Source organism: Rhinolophus sinicus, chromosome 15, assembly GCF_057876585.1.
Source record: "Rhinolophus sinicus isolate RSI-liver-muscle chromosome 15, RSI-T2T, whole genome shotgun sequence".
Classification (NCBI taxonomy): domain Eukaryota; kingdom Metazoa; phylum Chordata; class Mammalia; order Chiroptera; family Rhinolophidae; genus Rhinolophus; species Rhinolophus sinicus.
The window spans coordinates 88,486,687-88,508,534 of NC_142515.1; the positions used below are offsets into that span (position 1 = coordinate 88,486,687).

The 21,848-nt window shown below is 39.7% G+C and overlaps 1 protein-coding gene across 2 annotated transcripts in view; it reads left to right on the forward strand.

The window, feature by feature from the left end:
- TMEM192 (transmembrane protein 192) overlaps positions 1 to 21,848 on the forward strand; it is a 66,672-nt gene that overhangs the window by 24,958 nt on the left and 19,866 nt on the right. Inside the window, exon 1 of one of the 2 annotated variants that reach the window (XM_019744639.3) lies at positions 19,830 to 20,013. The exons of the other annotated variant lie outside the window; for it this stretch is intronic. Within the exon in view, the coding sequence (XP_019600198.3) occupies positions 19,987 to 20,013 (27 nt within the window). The 5' untranslated portion in view covers positions 19,830 to 19,986. Of the gene's footprint in view, positions 1 to 19,829; positions 20,014 to 21,848 lie in introns of those variants that run through there. 2 annotated transcript variants of the gene reach the window in all.

The following is a 21,848-nucleotide window of genomic DNA, read 5'->3' on the forward strand; positions in this document are numbered from 1 at the left end:
ATGACTTGTATTCATCTTTTGTTATCGCTATATATTGAGTATGACAATTTTAATACAGTTTTCTCCTTTCTTAAAATGGGTATACATGTTTTTGGCACCCTCTGTATACACTGGTATGAAAACGTTCACAGTCGTGTTACTCACAATAGACAAAAGGAGGAAAACCCAAATGTCCATAAGAATGAATAAACAAAATGTGCTATATAATGCAATGGGATATTATTCATCTGTGACAAGGAATGAAATTCTGATGCATGCTACAACATGGATGAAACTTGAAAATATTATGCTAGGTGAAATAAGCCAGACACAGAAAACACAACTATTTTATAACTCCACTTATATAAGGTTCCTAGAATAGGCAAAATCATAGAGACGGAAAATAAAATTGAGGTTACCAGGGACGGGGCAGAAAGGGATGAGGTGTTATTGTTTAATGGGTACAGAGATTCTGATTGGAAAGATGAAAAAGTTCCGGAAAGTGAATAACATTGAGAGTGTACTTAATAACACTGAATTGTACACTTCAAAATGATTAAAATGGTAAATTGTATGTGTATGTTACCACAATTTAAAAAATCATGAGTGCACAAGAGGAAGAGAGAGATTCAGAAGTATTAAGTGATTTGCCTAAAGTCGCCTCACAAAACTTGGCAGTGTTGGGACTTAAACGTCCTCCAACTGGCCCAGGAGCTTCCTACACTGCTCCTACCATCTCCATCCTCTGGCCATTACAGCATCAGAGCTGAAACAAAGCAGAGAGGTGCCTTCTTTGACCTCAGCTGGGAGTGAGGACATCAGGTGAGTCAAATTTGGGGGGCTCTGTGTATGACTGCAAATGGCCATGGAAAATGTCATGAATATTGATTTTGGAGTTACAAACCAATTTTATTAAGCAAGCAAATTCACCAAATTGAGATCTGCAAATTCACCAAACTGAGAATCAATCAACTGCATTTATGAAATTTTTTAACTTGGCAAGTATGGGAAGTGATTTTCAAAGAGATGGCTACAGATTTGGGTAAGGTGCACGGTCTCATTCTGGCTTTACTTGGATGAACACTTCCTCAACATGGAAAACATATCTAGCAGTCATTTACACGCTTTCATGCATATAAGAATCACTTGGGGGAGCATGTTAAAATGTAGAATATGGGCTTCAGCAGAGAGGTTCCAGAGATTTAGGATTGAGCCCAGGAATCTTCATTTTTAAAAGCAGGCTCAGGTGATTCTGACAAATTTTGGAAAGAAAATATATAGAAATTCTAAATCTGGGTCTGTCAGTTGTCAATGCACCACAGCCAAAGACCACCAGTAAGTCAAACAAATTTGAGTTTATGGACTGGGCTCATTGCAATCACATAGACCACACACCATGGGGGAACTCTGGGGACATCTCATTCAGAAAAAGTTATTAGGAACTTTCTATGGGAATTCGGCTTGTGTTAGACATTTTGAGGGTGGGTTCAAGAAAGCAGACATTTGCCATGGCTTGGGAGCTATCGGGAAGTAAGCGCAATTCCATGATGGAGTAGCTTAATCATTTTTAGCTAGAACACAGGGGGGATGAAGTGGAGCTACAGCTGCAATTGGTAAAGAACCAGTAGTTACTCTGCTAGGAGAGAGGACATTTGATCATTTTTATAGCTTTGCTTTTGTTGAGTTCAGACTCAGTTACAGAGTGGTCTTCTTTTTGTATTTACTTCATCACTGACACAGAGTGACCTCATCTAATATTCATGCTCTCAGACATTGTTTGTGCTCAACAGGAGAGCATGATGGCCTAGCTACTAGTGCCAAGGCCCAGTTGGTGGTACCAGGCCAGCTCCCAGCTGTTAAGAGTTGCTTTTTTCTTTCTCACTCTTAGACACCGGTTGTTTGTCCTGTCCCCTCCTTCTCCCATGGTCATGTCACCCTCCCTTGTCCCATTTTTGCCAATGTTTTACCAGATTCAAGTTCAGCACTGTGGACACCAGGAGGAATAGCCTTTGCTCACTATTCCTTTCACAATCAGCCTGTGTCATATACACTGTCATAAAAAGATGTGGATTTAGTGATCATGAGGTCATTAAGAAAGCCAAAACATGTTGTTTAGACTTTTTTAGAAATACAGAATCTACTGCTTTTCTGCTTTTCTAAAATCTTAGGATGTTTCTTTATGTGTTTATCTTATTCCTTTGTTGTTTTCAGTTTTATATCCCACATATCAGTGAAATCATATGGTTCTCGGCTTTTTCTGTCTGACTTATTTCACTTAGCATAATAATCTCAAGATCCATCCATGTTGTTGCAAATGGCACTATTTCACCTTTTCTTATAGCTGAGTAATATTCCGTTGTGCATGTATACCACATCTGCTTTAACCAACCATCTATCAAAGGACACCTTGGTTGTGTCCATGTCTTGGCCACCATAAATAAAGCTACAATGAACATCAGGGCACATACATCTTAGACACAGTCAATAGTTTAGTGGTTACCAGAGGGTACAGGGGGTGGGGGGTGCTAGATGAGGGTAAATGGTATCAAATATGTGGTGATGGAAGGAAAATTGACTCTGGGTGGTGAATACGCAATGTGATACATAGGTGATGATTTACAGAAATCTACACCTGAAACCAATGTAACTTTACTAGCCATTGTCACCCAATAAACTTTAATTTTAAAAAAAGAAGAAGAGGAAGAAGGCTCTCTCAAAAAAAAGAAAAAATATCTTAGGATGGCCAAATTCGATTTTCCACTGGTTCTGGGTCTGTCTTGGACAGGATGGCTAAAGCTGAGGGGCTTGCTTGGCATTGCCAAATGGTTGGTAAGACCTGGATCTTTGTAAATGGAGTGATGTTTGCCATAAATATGTTAATTATTGCCAACTATAAATGCTTAGCTTCTCAGAATGCTTTTGTTCAGAATTTAGGGAGTAGAAATGTCAAATCAACCATCTACGTTATAAAAATATGATTTGCCCATTGAAAATATTTGGGTCCTTATATATTTAGGCAATGTCCCCCACTTCCCCATCAAAAACTTTTAATAAAAAATTTTGAGTTATTTCTATAAACAAAGTCTCTGATAGTTCAAAATAACAATCTGTGTGTTTTAGTGCCTGAAGAAGAAAATCTACTTTTACCAAAAAGAAAAAGTAAGGAATTTGGATGAAATTAGCTGAGGGGGAATAGAGCAATCACATCAACTTGACAAAAGAAATAGCCCTAGATAGTCTATTTATAGCCAGCTCTTGAAATTCCAGGTAATCTTAGTTCCTCTCTGAAGCAATGAATGCACTCTTCCAAAAGGGAAAAATCATATTTCCAAATATAGAATACCTCATTGCTTCTTTACTATCCTTACCTCTTAATTTTCCTATATGTTGTCTAGAAATAGAAAATGTCTGGAAAGAGAAATACCATAAATATACAAAGAATACTCTGAGGTTTGATTTAGTTCAATCTTGACAGTCACGTTGATGCACACAATTACTCTACAAATGATCCGCTTAAAATATGTTTTAACCTCTTTACCTGGTGTGTTGAGAATATATACCAATTCAGTAAAACAGTTTTATAAAAGGAAACCCATATGAAGTAGATTAGTAGTGGGCAAATGTAAGTGTATTTTAGTTTTGTATCTAAAACAAAATGATAGACTTGACTCTTTACAACTTTTAAAAATGAAGTGTGGGGCGTGGCCGGTTAGCTCAGTTGGTTAGAGCGTGGTGCTGATAATACCAAGGTTGCCAGATCCCAGCATGAGCCACTGTGAGCTGTACCCTCCTTAAACAAAATGAAAAAGAAGCATGTAGCACATAACTTTTTGGCAATCTTCTCCATCAGTGTTAGAAAATTGGAAATATATTCCTTTCATTCCATTTGCCTTTGGTCCCATTTTAGAGATGTACAGATAAAGTAAGAAATTTAGTCACCAAGCTTATATTTTTAAGAGAAACAAGTTTAAAGACAGTGTAGGTGGGTCTAGAAATGAATATGCACAGAACTAAGCTGAGGTACACAGGTAGGGTTGGTGGGTACACTGGAAAACATGGCTCTGTCTGACTTCTGCCCAGTTCTCCAACCATAACTTCGTCTCTATCCCTCTGAGCCTTCAAAGTCCTGAGTGTCTGATCTTTCATGCCACAAACTAGAGTTCAGGTACTTTGGTGTTAAAAGATCCATGAACATGTGACTGATCTACAACCATTATTTTCCTGGCTGTTAAAGCCAGGTGAATTGTTTACGTCATAATTGAAAATGGCAAACTCTCTGTTGGATTTACTTGGTGAAAAACAATCAAGAATAATACAAAAGGAAAAAATATCCTAATTGGGAGAAAGAGAAGAATGGAAAGGTGCTTCAATTTCATGAACATGTGTGGGAATTTATGTACACACAGACAATTTGTATATGTGTAAGAAATTAAACCAGTTTTTCCGGAAGACACATCTGCAACACCTTTTGCCAGCAGACATGTTCTGAAATAGCACAATCCCAAGGATGGCAGTTAGGTGTGTTGTTTCAGGGTTAACACACTACAATTTTATTCAGTCTGTTCGTGTGTTTAATTGCCTTCTGTTATTATTTTTCATGCAAGAAACCCAGCCAGAGACCAGTGAATTGAAGCAATTATGTTTGGCTTGCATTCTTCCAAATGAGAACAGAGCCTACAAATTGCAATGAAATCTACCCTTCACCTGCACTTTCAATAATCTGCCTCAGAGCACATGCACAGGCAGAATAAAGGGTTTAAGGACACTGTTCAGAGGAACCAAGCCGCCCAAAATAACTTTGAAGGAAAAAAGATATTTTCTAAAATACAATCTGGTTACTGATCTACCACGATTGGTTTTAAGTATGCATGTTAGGGCCGGCCCGGTGGCTCAGGCGGTTAGAGCTCCATGCTCCTAACTCCGAAGGCTGCCGGTTCGATTCCCACATGGGCCAGTGGGCTCTCAACCACAAGGTTGCCAGTTCAATTCCTCGAGTCCCGCAAGGGATGGTGGGCTCTGCCCCCTGCAACTAAGATTGAGCACGGCACCTTGAGCTGAGCTGCCGCTGAGCTCCCGGATGGCTCAGTTGGTTGGAGTGCATCCTCTCAACCACAAGGTTGCCGGTTCGACTCCCGCAAGGGATGGTGGGCTGCTCCCCCTGCAACTAGCAACGGCAACTGGACCTGGAGCTGAGCTGCGCCCTCCACAACTAAGACTGAAAGAACAACTTGAAGCTGAACGGCACCCTTCATAACTAAGATTGAAAGGACAACAACTTGACTTGGAGAAAAAAGTCCTGGACATACACACTATTCCCCAATAAAGTCCTGTTCCCCTTCCCCAATAAAAAAAAAATCTTTAAAAATAAAATAAAATAAAAGAGTTAACATTTAAAAAAAAAAAAAAAAAAAGTATGCATGTTATTCACCAATTGTTCATAAACTATTGCTCAGTACTTCTCTTAATATTCGTGTGATAATATGTGTGTGACATTAGTTATAAAAATGGAAACAATGGTTAAAACTACAGGTAAAAGACTGAATCAAATGAAACTGAGTCTTAATATTTAGAGAATCATCGTAATGGTATCTGAGTAGCAGGACTACTATTTTTATGTGACTACTAAATGGTATGGAAATATCAATATACTGCAGCCAGACTTATAAACCAACATTTTTGTGTTTCTGATTTTATTATGTTCACATTTCAAAACTAGATAGTCTCTTTTCTTCCTTCCTTTCCTTCCTTTTGTCTTTCTTTCTTTCTTTCTTTCTTTCTTTCTTTCTTTCTTTCTTTCTTTCTTTCTTTCTTCAGTTTTTACCTTTGGTAGTTGTACAGTGATGCTGGCTTCCCTTCCGCCTCTCCATGCTAGTTCCCCCAGGGTAGGCTGGCCCAACAGGCTCCCCAAGATCAGATCCCAGGCTACTCCAGGAAAGCCGTTCTCGGCAGGCTCAGAAAATGCACACATCTTCTAATGGCTCAGAGTTCCTTCTCTGCAGTAATACTCGTTTTATTTTTGTTTTCTCATTATTTTTCCTCAATAGGTAAGTATGTTTATTTCTAAAATATTCATATATTTTACTGTCAGTTTCACCCCACAATTTAACTCCTCGCTCTATCACCAATTCATAAATTTATTTATTTCACATAATTGTTTAATTTTATCTGCTTGTGAAAAAGAGATCTATTTTGGGTTTACCTTACATTTAACTTTATTTTTTCCTCCTTATCTTTTAATTAGATTTAACTTCCTGTTCTTTTGTCAACTTGGCTGGGCTAAGGGATGCCCAGATAGGTAATAAAAAATCATTTCTGGGTGCATCAGTGAGTGTGTCTGGAAGAGATTAACATTTGAATCACTAGACTGAGTAAAGCAGATCACCCTCACCAATTCGAGTGGTATCATCCAGTCCCTTGAGGGTCTGAATAAGACAAAAAGGTGGAGAAAGGATGAATTCGGTTTCTCTGCTTAAGCTAAGAGCTCCATCTTCTCCTGTCATAGGACGTCAGGGCTCCTGGTTCTTGGACTTTTGGACTGAGGTGAGGAATTACACCATCACTCTCCCACATCCTCAAGACTTCAGAGTTAGACTGAATTGCACCACCTGCTCCCCTGGTTCTCGAGCTTGCAGATGGCAAATTGTGGGACTTCTTGGCCTCTATAACCACATGAGCCAATTTTTATTATAGATAGATAGATAGATAGATAGATAGATAGATAGATAGATAGATAGACAGATCCTCTTGGTTCTGTTTCTCTGGAGAACCCTGACTAATACAGATACCCATCAAACTGTAATGGTGATGGTTACTTCTGGAGAGAGAGTTCGGAATGGGAATGGGGTGAATAGGAACCCCAACATGTTACTCTGTAAACTTCTCTATTGTTTAAACCATTTGCAATGAGAATGTATTTGTGTATTATATGTGCAATTTTGAAAGGAGAAAGAGGGGGGGGAACAGCATGGAACTGCTGTGAAACCAGCAAAGTTTTGACAGATGGTCTGTCAGAACTACCAGGAAAAAAATGCAAACATTGGGAAAATAACGGAGAAAAAAATGTCAGGCAAATGTCCTCAGTTAATTAACACTAAGAAAGAAAAGGAAGAGAGAATTAGAAAAATAACCTAAATAATTAGAATCTAAAACTAAAGCAGGAGATCTGAGATCTCGTGAAGAAGTGTTAACCTTGACCATAGCCCATTACATCTGTGATTTACGAAGGTCCTTTTGTCAAAATGAGAGCATCACAAGTCTTCCTTACAACTCTATTTCAGAAAGGCTGGAAGGCATCTTTTCATTTCAACACCCAAGAGGAAACGACCATGAGCCAAGAAAGATTTAAATATCCTCAGAGAAAAGAGTTTGCCTTGCCAGCTTTTAAGGAGCCAAGATTGTCATAATGAACAAAGATGCTAAGCAGAGAACAGATTCTCAAGTAAAAGGCAAGAACCAAGCACTGACATCTGCACGTCAGATGTTTGGGTTGTTTCTTGTGTGTGTGTGTTTTTTTACTTTTTAAAATGTTTATATTAGAAAATTATTTGATACGTGCCCCTTCAGTCAAAATCAGATCATGTCAAAGCAGCCTTCTGGATATTGAGCTGTCCATGTCACTGAGCTCCATTTTTCTTACACATTGCCTAGCAGTTTAAAAAACACTTTATCATCGTGCATTATCTCAGGGGGTTCTCACAAGTCTAGGGCTGGTACTTTTGACCTTTATAAGTGGGGAAACCGTTTAAAGGAGTAGCTTCAACAGGGTCGCCTCAGTGAATGGCATAGCTGGGATGCAAATCTATGACTGCCAACTCCAGGGTTCCCCACACTAGTCGCTCAGGAAGAAATCATTAACGTATTTGATCTTTCCTCGAACAATATTTGTGTATTAGTACAAGAGAAGGAAAGTAGGTCGTTTTGGATGGAGGAGAGGAACTTGGATAGAACCTAATATGAAATAAGCTCGGGGAAGCAAGCACAGGAAGAAGTGAATGAGCAGTGTTGATTTAGCTGGAGGGTGTTCCATCTGTTACGATTAGGCATATCAAATGCCAGTGCAAAACTTTGAAAGAGGAAATGCCACGATCAAAACAGTGTTTAAGGGAAACTGTTTGAAGAATTCAGCACAAGAAGCAATGGGAAAATGGTGTATTAGGAACAAGGAGGATGGGGCTGGATAGCAAAAGATGGTGAGAATCAGAACTATCGAGCACAGGAAGATTCTCAAGACCCTGGAAAGAAGAACCATTTGGACTGTGACTAAAGAATGCAGAATGAGTCAAAAGATATGAGCCAACAGTATATGCCAAGATTTTATATCAATTGTACCAGCGTGCTAGTATGCTAGTGATGCTAGTGACTAATGGAAATATTGAGAGAGTGGGTAGAGATGACCCAGCCAGGGACTGATACGTAAAGCTTCAAGGGTCAATAATCAAAGGAAACTTTTGTAAGGAGTTGCTGGTATAAATCTGGAGAAAGGTGAGGAATGAGTGCTAGTCTTTTCTATCTGACGGCCATTTATTAAGTTTTGGGATCACAACAAACAGGAGAATAGAGAACAACTCAGGCCTAAGAAACACTGGAGCAGTTCACCCAGCAGTAGCCAAAAAGGGATCTCCAGCCAGGCAGGAGGGATCAAGCAGACGGTGAAGGTTTCAGCAAGTAGAACATCAGCCAAAGTAGGAGTGACATTAATATCTTTGCATCATTTAAAGCAGTTGCATAGTATTCTATTGTGTTCCTAAACCTTTATTTACTTAGCCATTTCATCCTTTTATACGTGATATTTTGATTTTTTTTCTTTCTCTTTGATCTTTGTTTATTGAAACAATGTCATAAGAAACACACTTGTACATATTTGTGTGTGTGAGTGTTTTTGATGTAAATTCCTTTTTTAAAGTACTTCTAAAAAACAAAACACTTGATACAGACAGCCGAATTGACCTCTAGAAAGTTTGTGCCAATTTTCACCCTGTCAGCAGAGGCTGACAGTGCCCATTTCAACACATTTGCATCAATAATGAACACGTTTCTTCAATGTATTGCCAAATTGCTAACTAAACCAATGGTTTTTGCTTGATTTTTTTATTTATTTTATTATTAACGAAGTTGCACACTTATACATTCTTATTGGCCATTTGTTTTTCATAGAATTTTAAAATACCCTTTGTAAGCAAAATATGGCAATCACAGAAGCCTCTTTGCAGGTACCGTTTACTAGAATCTCAGAAAGGATGCTTTCTGCAAAATCTCAAGAAGGCTTTGTTCTGGTTCCTGTCAAGCTTTTAGCTGGGTAACAAAAGCATTTGGCTTCAACCCCAATAGCTCTTCATTATTTAAATGATGGGATGGAAAACTCTCAGATGGACATCTGAGACTATGTCAGTAACAGAGCCTTCGTTATCTTCCCCTGGATGCTGTTTTCTAGTCAGTCTTCACTGCAGTTCATCGAAAGGCTAAGCTGAATAGACTGTATATTGTATAGTTTACCACCATGTATGACTAAGTGCCACCACTTTCTTCAAGAAATAAGACATTAGAAGTGTTGGCTGTCATTGATTTTCAAACAGAGCAGTGGGAATATTTCTTTTCCCATGGCTAGTGGTGGTAAGTTTAGGGAATGGTAGGAATTCAAGCAGAAACCATTTTGTTTAGGTGGATGAGATCACAAAGATTGCAATAGTGAAAGCCTATTTGATTGCCCACATTTCTCTTCTAGGAACTCTTTCCTGCCTTTCTTACCCTTACAGTTTATTTAAATTATCCCCAACAGATTGGTTCTGCTATGGCCAACAGTCCAAAACTGGACCAATCTCAATCCTTGGGAATTGCAAAACTCTCTCACCAGGTGGCTGGACCTGCAGGCTAAGACAAATTTGAAATGTTTTGGCAGTTAGGTTTTCTCCCATGTGGAAACAGAGGAAGTTGGTCAGCAAGTCAAGAGAATACGCAGATGAGAAATGGAACAAAATATTTCCTTGGTTCATTCAGATGCTGCAGGCTCTAGTTCCAGTCTACAGGCATGTGTCCCTGCCTATATCTTTGTAACAAATTCTCTCAAATCCGCCGCCACACTCCATCTCCATCTCCATCTCCATCTCCATCTCCATCTCCATCTCCATCTCCATCTCCATCTCCATCTCCATCTCCATCTCTCTTCTTAGTGCCAGTGAGGGTTGGTTTCTGCTGCTTGCAGACAAGGGAATTCTAAATAATACAACCCAAATCCCAATCCCTTTTTCTACCACCCAACCTTAAAATAAAGAACATGCTAATGATTTTAAACTGGTGAGGAAAAGATATATTTTCCCCCCTACTGTCCTTATCTCATCTGCTCACTTTTCTTTAGTAGAGCAAAATACTTGCAAATTTACAAGAACACTCAGAGTGCAATCAATTTAATTGTAAATGCAGTCCATTTAATTAGTAAATGTAATCAATTTAATTGTAGGAAGATGTTGTTGTGTGATTGCCTTGGATATTCCTCTTACTCAAAAGAATTCAAAATCTTCTAAAGGGCATTTCAATTATTTTTTTCTAGGTAGTCTTATGAAGTAGGCATGTTTTGAGACATACTGCTGAAAGATTTCCCTGTTCAAAAATATTTCCCCATTTGGAGTGATGAATTCAATAGTGGTGATAGTTGTACAACCTTATAAATATATATATTTAAAAACACTGAATTGCACACTTGAAATGGTGAGCTTTATGGTATATGAATTAAATTTCAACAAAATATAATAATAAAAACAAAAACAAACAATGACAAAAAACCTGGCCACAGTGGGTAATACATGTTTAAATTAGAACATGATGTAATAAAATTAAATTTCTTGATGATATAATACAGGGAAAAAAACATATCTCCCCAACTACCATGTCAAAATGCCTCTAATTCCATTATTAGAGAAATTAATCCTTTAGGTAAGGCATTGCCACTTCTGGAAACCTCTATTAATAAGCAAATACATTTTACAGGGTTATTTAAAAAAAAAAAAAAAACACAAAAAACAATATTGGCCATTCCCTCCTTTAGTTAACTTATCCGGTGAGCAGCCGTCAGTTACCAGGACCTTGAGGAAAGAAAATATGATGGAAAAGAATAAGTTCTTTTCAATGTGGACAGTTGATGGGGGGAGGCATAGTGGTGAGACGGTGGGCAGTGGTCAAAGAAAGGACAATGTGTTGCTAGGTCCTAAACAACTAAAAGGTAGCATTAGTGTTTGGAGTCATGATAGAGTAATACAGGATCAGACTGTGGGGTAGAAAGAAGAAAGAAGAGGAAAGAGGAGCATTAAAAAGGACAGAAGTTCTCAGGGGACGCATAAAAGTACTTAACCCACACTTGACTTCTCTCTTATAATTGCCCCAGAGTGGATCTAGCCTGTTATCCTCCTCCCTAGAATTCTGCGCTTTCCATGGAAATTGGTGTCAAAGACAAATCTTAGAACAAAACTAAATTACTAATGGTCCCTGAAACAAAATGGACTTTTTATTTCTCTGACAACACACTTGTTCTCCTTTGCTTGTTAACTGCTGATCACACAGCTTCCATTTCTCTTTGTTCTCCCAGTGGTACATGAACTTCTTGAATTCTTGCCATATTGCAGAATGACAGGATGGGGTTTCCTAAATAAGGTGTGATGGGTAAGTCTTAGTTACACAGGCAGCCAAGTGCTGAAGTTTTCACCAAGTGAGACCCTATTCCAAAGAAAGACTCTATATTAAGAAAACACAATGAAAATGAATTCTTTAAAAACAGTATTTATTAATCTTTTAAAAATAATTAAAATGGTATCAATTTTCCCATCCAAGATTAAAGTGAATTTAGAGGTAGAGGATTGAGTAATGATCTTGTTATTTAGTATGTGCATATAGAGTTTAGGTAGCGTGCTATTTTCTCATCAAAATGTCTTAGGATAAATGTGTCCTAGCCTTTATCCTTGCCCATGTAAATAACTGCCTGTGAGCCGTGATAGATAAATTGAAGTAGCTACTGCTTGAGATATGACCAATTATATTACATGAATACAATGATGATGGTTAAGTACTAAGATAGAATTGCTATAATACTAACAGCTAAAATTTACTAAGTACATACTGTGTACCAGGATTTCTTCCAAGCATTTTACACATACTAACGCATTTAAAGTTTTACCACAACTTTGTGAGATAGGACTACTAATAGTATCTCCATTTACAAAATGAGGAAACTAAGGCATCAGCCTGCTAGTGGCGGCTGTAAAATGAAGCAGAAAGATCCCATATTTAAAGTACAACTCAAAGAAGCAGACGGGCTTGGTTATTTATCCCCTCTCCCTAGAAATTCTCCTTTCGACATTAAAAGTTGGAGGTGCTGGGTTTTATCTCATCATATCAATTCTAAGGTATGTTGCCTTAAATGCCTTGTCCAAATGCCCTACGACCCTCACACTTCTGTATGAATTCTGTGGGTACAGATCTAGAATCTCCCAGGCTAACGTGAACTCTGATGCTTTGCTCTCATTACCGAAAAGCCATGGGAAGGGCTTCTGACTTTATTCAGAGTGAGACGGCAAGTCATTTGAGCATTTGAGTATAGAGTGTCGTGATTTTATTTTTGCTTTTTACAGGTCACTCTGGCTAATGTGTAGAAAATAGATTAGGAGGAGGGTAAGGACTAAAATAGAAAAACTAATTAGAAAGCCATTGAAGCTATCCAGGTGAGAAATCATAATGGTCTAGATCTGGGAGGTGGTAGAGGATGTCTGCAGCAGGCACCAAATACAAGTCCTTCAGGCACCCAGATATAGCATGAAAATAGTGGGGAAGAAAGACATATTCTACTCATCAGTCAGATTCTCCTGCTAGAAAGCAACATCTGTTGCTTCCGTAACCTTCTCTTGATAGGCCGAAGACAACCTGAAGCAAAGACCCAAGTGAAATGATTCTGCTATCTTTGTCATGCTGCTATGTTAGCATGTAAAGGTCATTGACTCTCTCTCCCTTGAGCAAAAAAATCAAAAAATTGCAGAGTCCATTTGAATGTAGTATGTGCTAGAAAATTAGGAGCGTGAACTGGAAGTCAATCTGTAATGAAACAGTTTTATATTTCTTTGCATTCAGTTTAAAGTCCTCAATCACCTAACAGTTCTATAAAGCAATGTTGAAGAAAACAGTTTTTAAAAAGAAGAAAAAAGAGAATGGATGGGCAACATTGATTTCAGGACAACACAGAAACCTTATTCAAGACCCCTAATCTTGCCATTTTAAAATAACTTCAGGGAACTGAAAACATCGTCTCCCACCAGAAACCTCTGCACTTCCCTTTGTTGCTGTTGTGCATTTGTTTGGTGAAAACCACGACTTTGGTGTCACATATGCTTGAGTTTGCACCTTGGTGTGGCTGTGTGACTTTAGTCAAGTCATCTGCCTTATCTGAGCCTTGGTTTCCTTTTCTATAAAATAAACATAACATCACTTACCTCATAAGGTTAGAAGGTTTAATAAGATTACTTTTATAAGACAGCAACATAATACCTAATATATAGTGGGCATTAATAAATACCAATCTCCTTTTTCTGCCCTCCTTCTTGAGAAAGGGAAAATGAAGACACTCAGGGTGTCTCTTCTCAAGCTCACAGTTAAAGTAATTCTGCTGTGTTATCTGTCTTCACGCTCCTGCCACCTGCACGAAGAAGAGAATACCCAGGTATACAGCAACAGCTCAGTGCAGTACTTATGAATCTGACCTTAGTGATGATGAGGAGGAGGAGGATGACGATGATAGCTGAAGCACGTTCGTTAAGGGCTCACCCTTTTAGATCTGTCTTTAGATATTCAGGTATGTCCACCCCCTGGCGCAATGTCTGATGCACACACACAAATGCTACTCAAAGAATAGCTCACTTCACTTATTTAGGATCCACTAAAGAACCTCTTCCTACATGTCACAAAAGGAAACAAGTATCTATTTTTAAGCGCTTAGCCAGAAACACTGCATGTTTGTCCCATTTGATGAGAAAGATTACGCTTCTGAATGCACTGTCTCCATCTCACTAACAGAGGAACAGCACAGCTCAGTGGGCTGGATGAGAACTGCGCCTCCAAATCAAGTGTGGTTCCGGGCAATTTACAACCAATTATTTAGCTATTAAGGAACAAGTCAGTTCCTTAAAAATTCGAGCTAGCTTGCAGTCCCAAAAGCATTCGGATGGGCATTCTGTGCTGCCCAAAACCTCATTGCTTGCCCTCAGGGAACAGCCACGAGTGTGGTGTAGGGAACAGCCACGAGTGTGGTGTAGGGAACGTGGTATGAAGTAGAAGACAGGAGAAAGGGAGGTGAGGTCATAAGATTTCATGTCACAGAATTTCTCCTAGGGAGAGTCCTGAGTATATTTGGAAGAAATACGTTGATAAGCTGCTTGGAGAGAAGGGTGAGACATCAAGGGCCTGCTCAGGCAACAAAAGATAAAAATTGAATGGCTCTATGGCTATGCATGAAACAAGAAGCAATCTTTTTTTTTTTTTTCCTTCCTAAGAAAGAGGGAAAAGCAAAGGAAAGGAAAAAGGCCTGAGCAAGTAGGATGACAGAAAGCCTTACACTTCATAAAACCTCAGATAAGCCTACAGAATCCACAAACACTTAGTGTAAATGAGCTTTTTGTAGAACTCAGTGAAAGGAGAAAGACAAAGAGACCCCGGCTAACAATTGTGTTTCTTCTGAAAGCCTCATCCCCTTGCTGACCCGTTCTTCCTTTAAAGGGTGGATGACGGTAACAAGAGACCAACCACTTCATCAGTCTCTCTGACTAGCCCCCAGCTTCTCAATCTTTCCGCCTCTCTGCTAGATGGCTATGTTGTTGACCAAAAGGCAGGCCTTCAAATTCTAGACATCTTACTGTCCAAAGGTATAAAAGCAAAGGCTGTGAGACAGGTATGGGAATTATCATTCCATCTTGGGGGGAAATGAATTGAAGCATCATTATGTGATTTGCCAAAACAACACTCTGAATTTAGCATTGGTGCCATCTGAATTTCTGCCAAGGAAAAACATCCAATCAGGGTGATTGAGCAAAGTGCTTTTCTCCTGCTATGATGATGCTGAACTTAATCAAAAAGCATTTATTAAGTACTTAATTCCGTACCGTGTTGTGCTGGATGCCCACAGAGGGAACTGTGTGTACCTGACCCCTCCTCTCCTTCCGGTTACGGTCTAGAGAAGTGGAGGTTGGGGGAGAGACAGGAAAGCAGCTGAAATTTCATGAGTTCCTCATTTGTACCAAGTCCTCTGTAGAGATTCCACATGTGATTTAATCCTTATGGTCACCTTAGGAGATAAGTATTATCTTGTCCATTTTATAAACAAGAAAAGTGATGCTCGGAGGGGTACATTGTAGAACTGGAATTCAAGCTGAGTTTTCTGACTCTGAGCCTGTTTCCCTTAACACCACATTGCCTCTGGGAGGACAGGTTGTTGTAGGGAAATATGCTCAAAGTAAAAGGACTCCTTGAAACAATAAGACAGCTTCCAAGCCTCTGGGGATGGAAGGCAAAGATAATGTATGTTATGTAACTTGGGATGGAAAAAGTATGTCTTGCAGATATTCTGAAAAATACTTTTTTATTCAAACTCTAAAATCTGAGGCAGAACACTTTGCTTATTATCTTAGGCTTGAGGTACACCATTAAAGCAGCAATCTGAGAAGTAGCTGCCCCTTTCTCCTCTCCCACCTCCCCAGGCTATTTAGAGATTCTGAGAATGCCCTTGGAATTTAAGGCTTATACTTGGGACAGTGAGTCGGCCGTGACCCAGGAGTATTCTGGGAGTAAAGCTGCAAGGCTATGGTAGGATCCACAGCAAACCCGACCAAATGAGAAATCTGCCCAAATGAGATATCCACTGCTGCTGGTGGCCTGGCAATGCGCTGAGGACCCAGCTGAAGATTCTGTCACCCTGTAGCTATTTGCTCACTGCCTGGCATTAGTTTGCCACTAACTGCCAGCATGTAATGTTTGTGTGTTTGCTGCCCTGCCTCAGGCACCTTACACTATTTATCTCCCTGTGCTCCTTACTAGACCTTTTGGTGTTTCACGTACATCTTATTATCCATATCTTGATGGAATTAATAAACAGCACAGGTGACATCCCAGTTCAGTGCCCCTCAGGCTTCTCCTCGCTATTTTTCCATATCTCTCTCCTCAACTTTTACAAGTGTGCTTTTCTGTTCTTCCTCCATTCCTCGCATCTCTCCTCCTTCCCATAGCTCTCTGTCTATCATATCCTTTTTTCTCTATTTATCCCACTCCCTATCTTCCCATTTCCTACCTTCCATCAGTATCTTATTTTTACATCTTCTCCCTCATTTGTCTTTGGCTGAGTTCAATTCAATCACTATTTTTCACATGTTCAGTTCTGGGCTGTGCGTGATGAAGAGTAGCTGAAGTTTAGTTGGGGGGAGGGTTTTAAGGCATCACCATGAAACTCTTAGTGATTACAGAAAATAATTATTATTGGAAGTCAGACAGAAAAATGGTGTGACCTAGGATCTAAATAGGTAAGAAAGGCTTTTGTCTTCTTTTAAGCTTCCAAACTCTGAATACCAGGCTTAACCTGTGCTAATTTCTCACTCACTAAAGGATAAAAATATGAAAATTATGAGAAATGTGAAAAGTATGAGGAAAAGAAACTTTTCTTTAATTCAAGGTTGTTAATACTTTCAAGTAGCTGAAGAAAGGCTATACGAGGGAAAGAAGAGGGGGCCAGCACACGCATGTTAGGGAATGGGCAGATGTTATTTCTGATCAACAAGGTCAATCTTTCTCTTTGAGTCATGGCACTGCTTGGTGCTGAGAAAACCTTTACCCTGTGAGTCCCCCATTTCTTCAATCATGGGGGATTCCTCCTCACATTTCTGTTGTTTGTTTTCCTCATTTCTTTATTTCTTCAGTTACAATTCCCAACTTTGATTCACTATATATATAACTCAAAAACCAAGTATGGGGGGCCGGCCCAGTGGCTCAGGCGGTTGGAGCTCCGTGCTCCTAACTCCGAAGGCTGCTGTTTGGATTCCCACGTGGGCCAGTGGGCTCTCAACCACAAGATTGCAGGTTCAATTCCTTGAGTCCCGCAAGGGATGGTGGGCAGCGCTCCCTGCAACTAAGATTGAACATGGCACCTTGAGCTGAGCTGCCGCTGAGCTCCCAGATGTATCAGTTGGAGTGCGTCCTCTCAACCACAAGGTTCGACTCCTGCAGGGGATGGTGGGCTGTGCCCCCTGCAACTAGCAACAGCAACTGGACCTGGAGCTGAGCTGCGCCCTCCACAACTAAGACTGAAAGGACAACAACTTGACTTGGGAAAAAATCCTGGAAGTTCACACTGTTCCCCAATAAAGTCCTGTTCCCCTTCTGCAATAAAATCTTAAAAAAAAAAAAACCCAACTATGTTTCAGGCATATAGATAATGAGGTAGGTTTTTAAGTCATTTTTCCCTCATTTTATTTCTCTCGGTTACTTTCAAATAGAGAGACACCTTCATCTCATAAATATGTATTCTATTTATATTGTTGGATATTTATGTTTAAAAGAAAAAATTTCTAGTTACTTTCCAAAGCATGATTCCTTTCCAAACTATTTTTAATTGTAAAAATGACATACCTGTTCTAGAAAAATACTTCCACATATGCACCAAGAGGCAAAGGCGTACATAAAGAAGGAAGTAGAAGAATGTTCATTTATAGCATTACTTGAAACATCAAATAATTGAAAGCAAGCTAAATACCCATTATTTAAGGACTGGTTAAATAAACTATAGTATCCATAATTAGAATATTATTCAACAACTTAAAAAAATGAAGTGGATCTGTGTACATTACCCAAAAATAACAGCTCTATAATGTAGAAAAAATAGTTAAAATGTTATTCATGAAAAATGTATGTGTAATAGAAAAACCAAATATTTTAACACGCAAATTTATGCTATAAAAGTAGTATATAGAAAAACATTGGCAATGCACACACACTGCTCATTGTGTAGTCATGAATTATCTGTTTAATTAAAAATTTAAAAATTAAGTTCAAAAAGTCATACATAGTAAAAATTTCAGAGTATGGAAAAATTTAAACTGGAAAGAAAACATTCTTCTACATTCTCAGTAGTGGTAACCATGAATGATTCTGGCATTCGAGGTCTGACAATTAAGTTCGCAAACTTATCCTAGAAAAAGTGCTATATATCTCATTGCTGAATACCACTACAGTCACCTTCGAAGTACTCTCTGGGTAGGTATGCACCGTCACCAGCACCTAGTCCACGCTTCAAAGCAATTTTGCAACTCTTTTTCTGGAATGGCCATCAGAGCTGTCATGGTATTACCCTTGATGTCCTGAATGTCATCAAAATGTCTTCCTTTCGATATTTCCTTTATCTTTGGGTAAATACAGAAGTCACTGGGGGCCAGATCAGGTGAGTAGGGAGGGTGTTCCAGCACAGTTATTTGTTTACTGGCTAAAAACTCCCTCAGACAGTGCCATGTGAGCTGGTGCATTGTCATGACGCAAGAGCCATGAATTGTTGGCGAAAAGTTCAAGTCGTCTAACTTTTTCACGCAGCCTTTTCAGTACTTCCAAATAGTAAATTTGGTTAACTGTTTGTCCATTTGGTTCAAATTCATAATGAATAATCCCTCTCATATCAAAAAAGGTTAGCAACATCATTGCAATGAGTTCGCCAACTTAATTGTCAGACCTCATATTCTTGCAGAAAAATTTTATAACTGTACAAAAGCAAATATGTACTAGATACTTTCCCACAAATAGAAACTGATATATATTAATATATATACATGATATATGATATATATATTAATATATGATTATATATGATATATATGAGATATATATACCTATATCTTGGTGCAAATTGAAATGTTTTTACTTAGCTATCATTCTGTAGTACATATGGATCATTGCAAATAGATCTACCCCTAAGTTTTTTAATGGCAACTTTCATTTATTTATTTATAAATAGATAATGATCTATTTATATCTATATATTACACTTTTCTTTAGTGCTTCTGGGTTTGGGGTCATGCATGGAAAGTCTTTATTGTAAGACTATGTTAATTTTTTTCTGGAACTTTTGTTGATTTATTTTTATGTTTAAGTTTTTGAACTATTAAGAATTTATTTGGGCTTAAGTAATATTGTAGTGATCCAGCTTTATTTTCTTCCAAATGGCTACCTGATTTTCCCAACATCATTCATTAAATAATCTGTCAACTGGGGAGTACTTATAAAAGAAGTATAAAGTTCAAGTTGAAAAAAGATGAAACGTTTTCACTCCTGAAAGTGTTATACAGGCAAAGAGACTCGGGAGAGTGAGTCTCCTGAAAACCGGTGAAGTCTATGATTCAGAACTGAATAAGCGCCAATTACTGCTCAGCAAAGTGTGTGAGACTATGGCTTCCAATTTAGTTTCTTTATTCGTGCCCATTGGTGAAATTTGTAAATAGGTCATGGGAATTAGAATCTTTTTTTCTGTTCGTGTCCCTCTACTGGCGAAGTTTTGAGCTAAAAATAGGAACCCTAAAATTCTACCACTGGTTTTACTTATGCATGGCGCTGTGCCTGCAAACAAAAATCAAGGAAGACCGAAAAAAGTTAGTATTTCAAAAAGAAGCAAGTGGCGGCCGGAAATAGTTAAATTCTTGGACTTGGAAAGCATCGTTCATTGCCCAAGTCCCTAGCCAATAGCAGACCCGAGCGGAAAAGGAGAGAATCCCCAGAACCGCAGGAGGTCCCAAACACAGCTGCGGCCCACAGGTCTGGTCTTCACGGCAGGACACGCCCCTCCCTCTGCTTCGGCCAATCGGGAGTGAGGAGGTGGGGCGGACGCAGGAGTCGGTGTGTCTGGAGTAGGGTCTGACAGGTCCTTGGAGGTGGCAGTTTTTCTGAGCCCACGGTGCATGGAAACAGGTGGAGAGAGGCCGGGCTGGCCAGGGCTTCGGCCTCAAGCGTCGGGAAATGGCGGCGGGAGGCAGAATGGAGGATGTGAGTGCACGAAAGTGGCGGGCGGCTGGCCGCGGAATCCCCTTCTTCCTGGGCTGGGCGCGCTGGGCGGAGACTGCCGGAGGAAGCCACCCTTAACCCGCGTAGACGGAGCGGGAGGCGGCGCCTCCTGCGCAGGGCTGGCTGGGGCTGCGGGGTTGTAGGAGAAGGCACCGGGAGGGGTGAGGTCCGCGATGCGCGGGATCCGGGCTTATTTCCCCGGGTGGAGGCCCGGGTGGACTGCTGGGCGGTGGCCACGCGGGTGCGGGGGTCCCTGGTGGGCGCCTAGCCCACGTGCAGTCAGCATCTTTGATCCAGGAACTGAAAGCCTCACGTGATGCGCGCCTGACCTGACAACCCTGCCTCTGGGCGCGTCTCTGGGCGCTGGGCTCCGCTCGATCGCCCCTGGAGCGCAGGGGGCGAATCTCCCCTCCTCTTGGATCCCCTGCCTCGGCTCTAGAGAGCTGTGGACCTGGAGCGGCAGCAACACGCAGACCAGCCGCCGGCGTCCCACGGGCCGGCCGGTCGCTGTCATCACCCGGAAGTCCACATTAGAGAAAAACTGCCCTGATGTTTTTAATCTAGGCATGATAGGAATTAAAGAGTTTTTTAAATCTCCTTTCTTAGATGGATCCAAACCAGATTACTAAAACTCCAGTGCCCTAGTTTACAGTGTATATAGAATGAAGTGGTAGCATAGTTGCAAAAAATCTTTGCTTAGGTATATTAAAACATTTTTAAAGGAAATGTATTTGTGCCCAGAATTAACTGGGTTGGGTTGCCCCATTGACTCAAAATAAAATCTTGCCCTTGAGAAATGCAAAGTTGACAGTTACATGAAAGCATTTTTTGGATTAACATATTAATAAAAGCATTACTGCGACCCTATCACTGAATGATGTGCCTCAAGCCAGGCCGGTGAAACACAGTTCCAGCCCTACAAGAGCTTAGATTCTTGTGTGAATAGTGACTATAGTTAAATTATCTTAATTAAATAAAGACCAAACAATTTCTAATGACTGAAAATTCCTTTTTTTAACCCTAGTGGAGAAAATGGAAAACTAAGACCTGGAAGTAGATTCCGGGTTTCTATATTTAAAGAAAAATTGATTGTTTCTACATTTTTAAGGGTGGGGTTCATGAACTGACAATGTATGAGAAAAAAATTATATCTGAGAGTAAAAGAGAGACTTAGAAAAATTCATGCAGTAAATGCCCCAGGGTACTTGGATCTGCAGCTTTTAACTTTAGGATGAGTACAATCTTAGAAATCTGTTTCAAAAAGAAAAAAGAAATCTGTTTCACCAAACAATTGGAGATTGATGTCTCACCAACCATTACATAGCTAAATCACTTTCGATGTGAGCAAGTTGCCTGCTTTTGGTATTTTGTAGATACAATTTCTACCATTCAGTAAAAAGTTAAAAATGATCTGCCACGTCATAGGCACAGGCACTTCAATGAGTTAAAAGAGGCAAAGGCTTTTTAGTTAGGGTTCATTGTTTGCAAGCAGTGGAACCAACTCTGGCTAATTTAAAGAAGAAAGGGATTTATTTGAAAGGATCTAGGGTTGATGAACACCTAGGCCTCTGAAAGGACCCATACAAGGGCACCTCAAGTCCTTTCAGGGTCTGTTCTGGAATGAATCTGTCCCAACCATGGTCTCCCTTTGCTTTGCTGCTCACAGAAAGAGTGGATTGTCCCAGCCCTTTTTGTTTCCATGACCACCCCTAGGCCAGAGAAGAGTAAAGAGTATTGAAGGATGTTCCCATTGAGACTTAATGCAGAGATAGATGGTAGGTCCCCAAAGGAAATAGTTATTGTCATGAAAGAAGAGG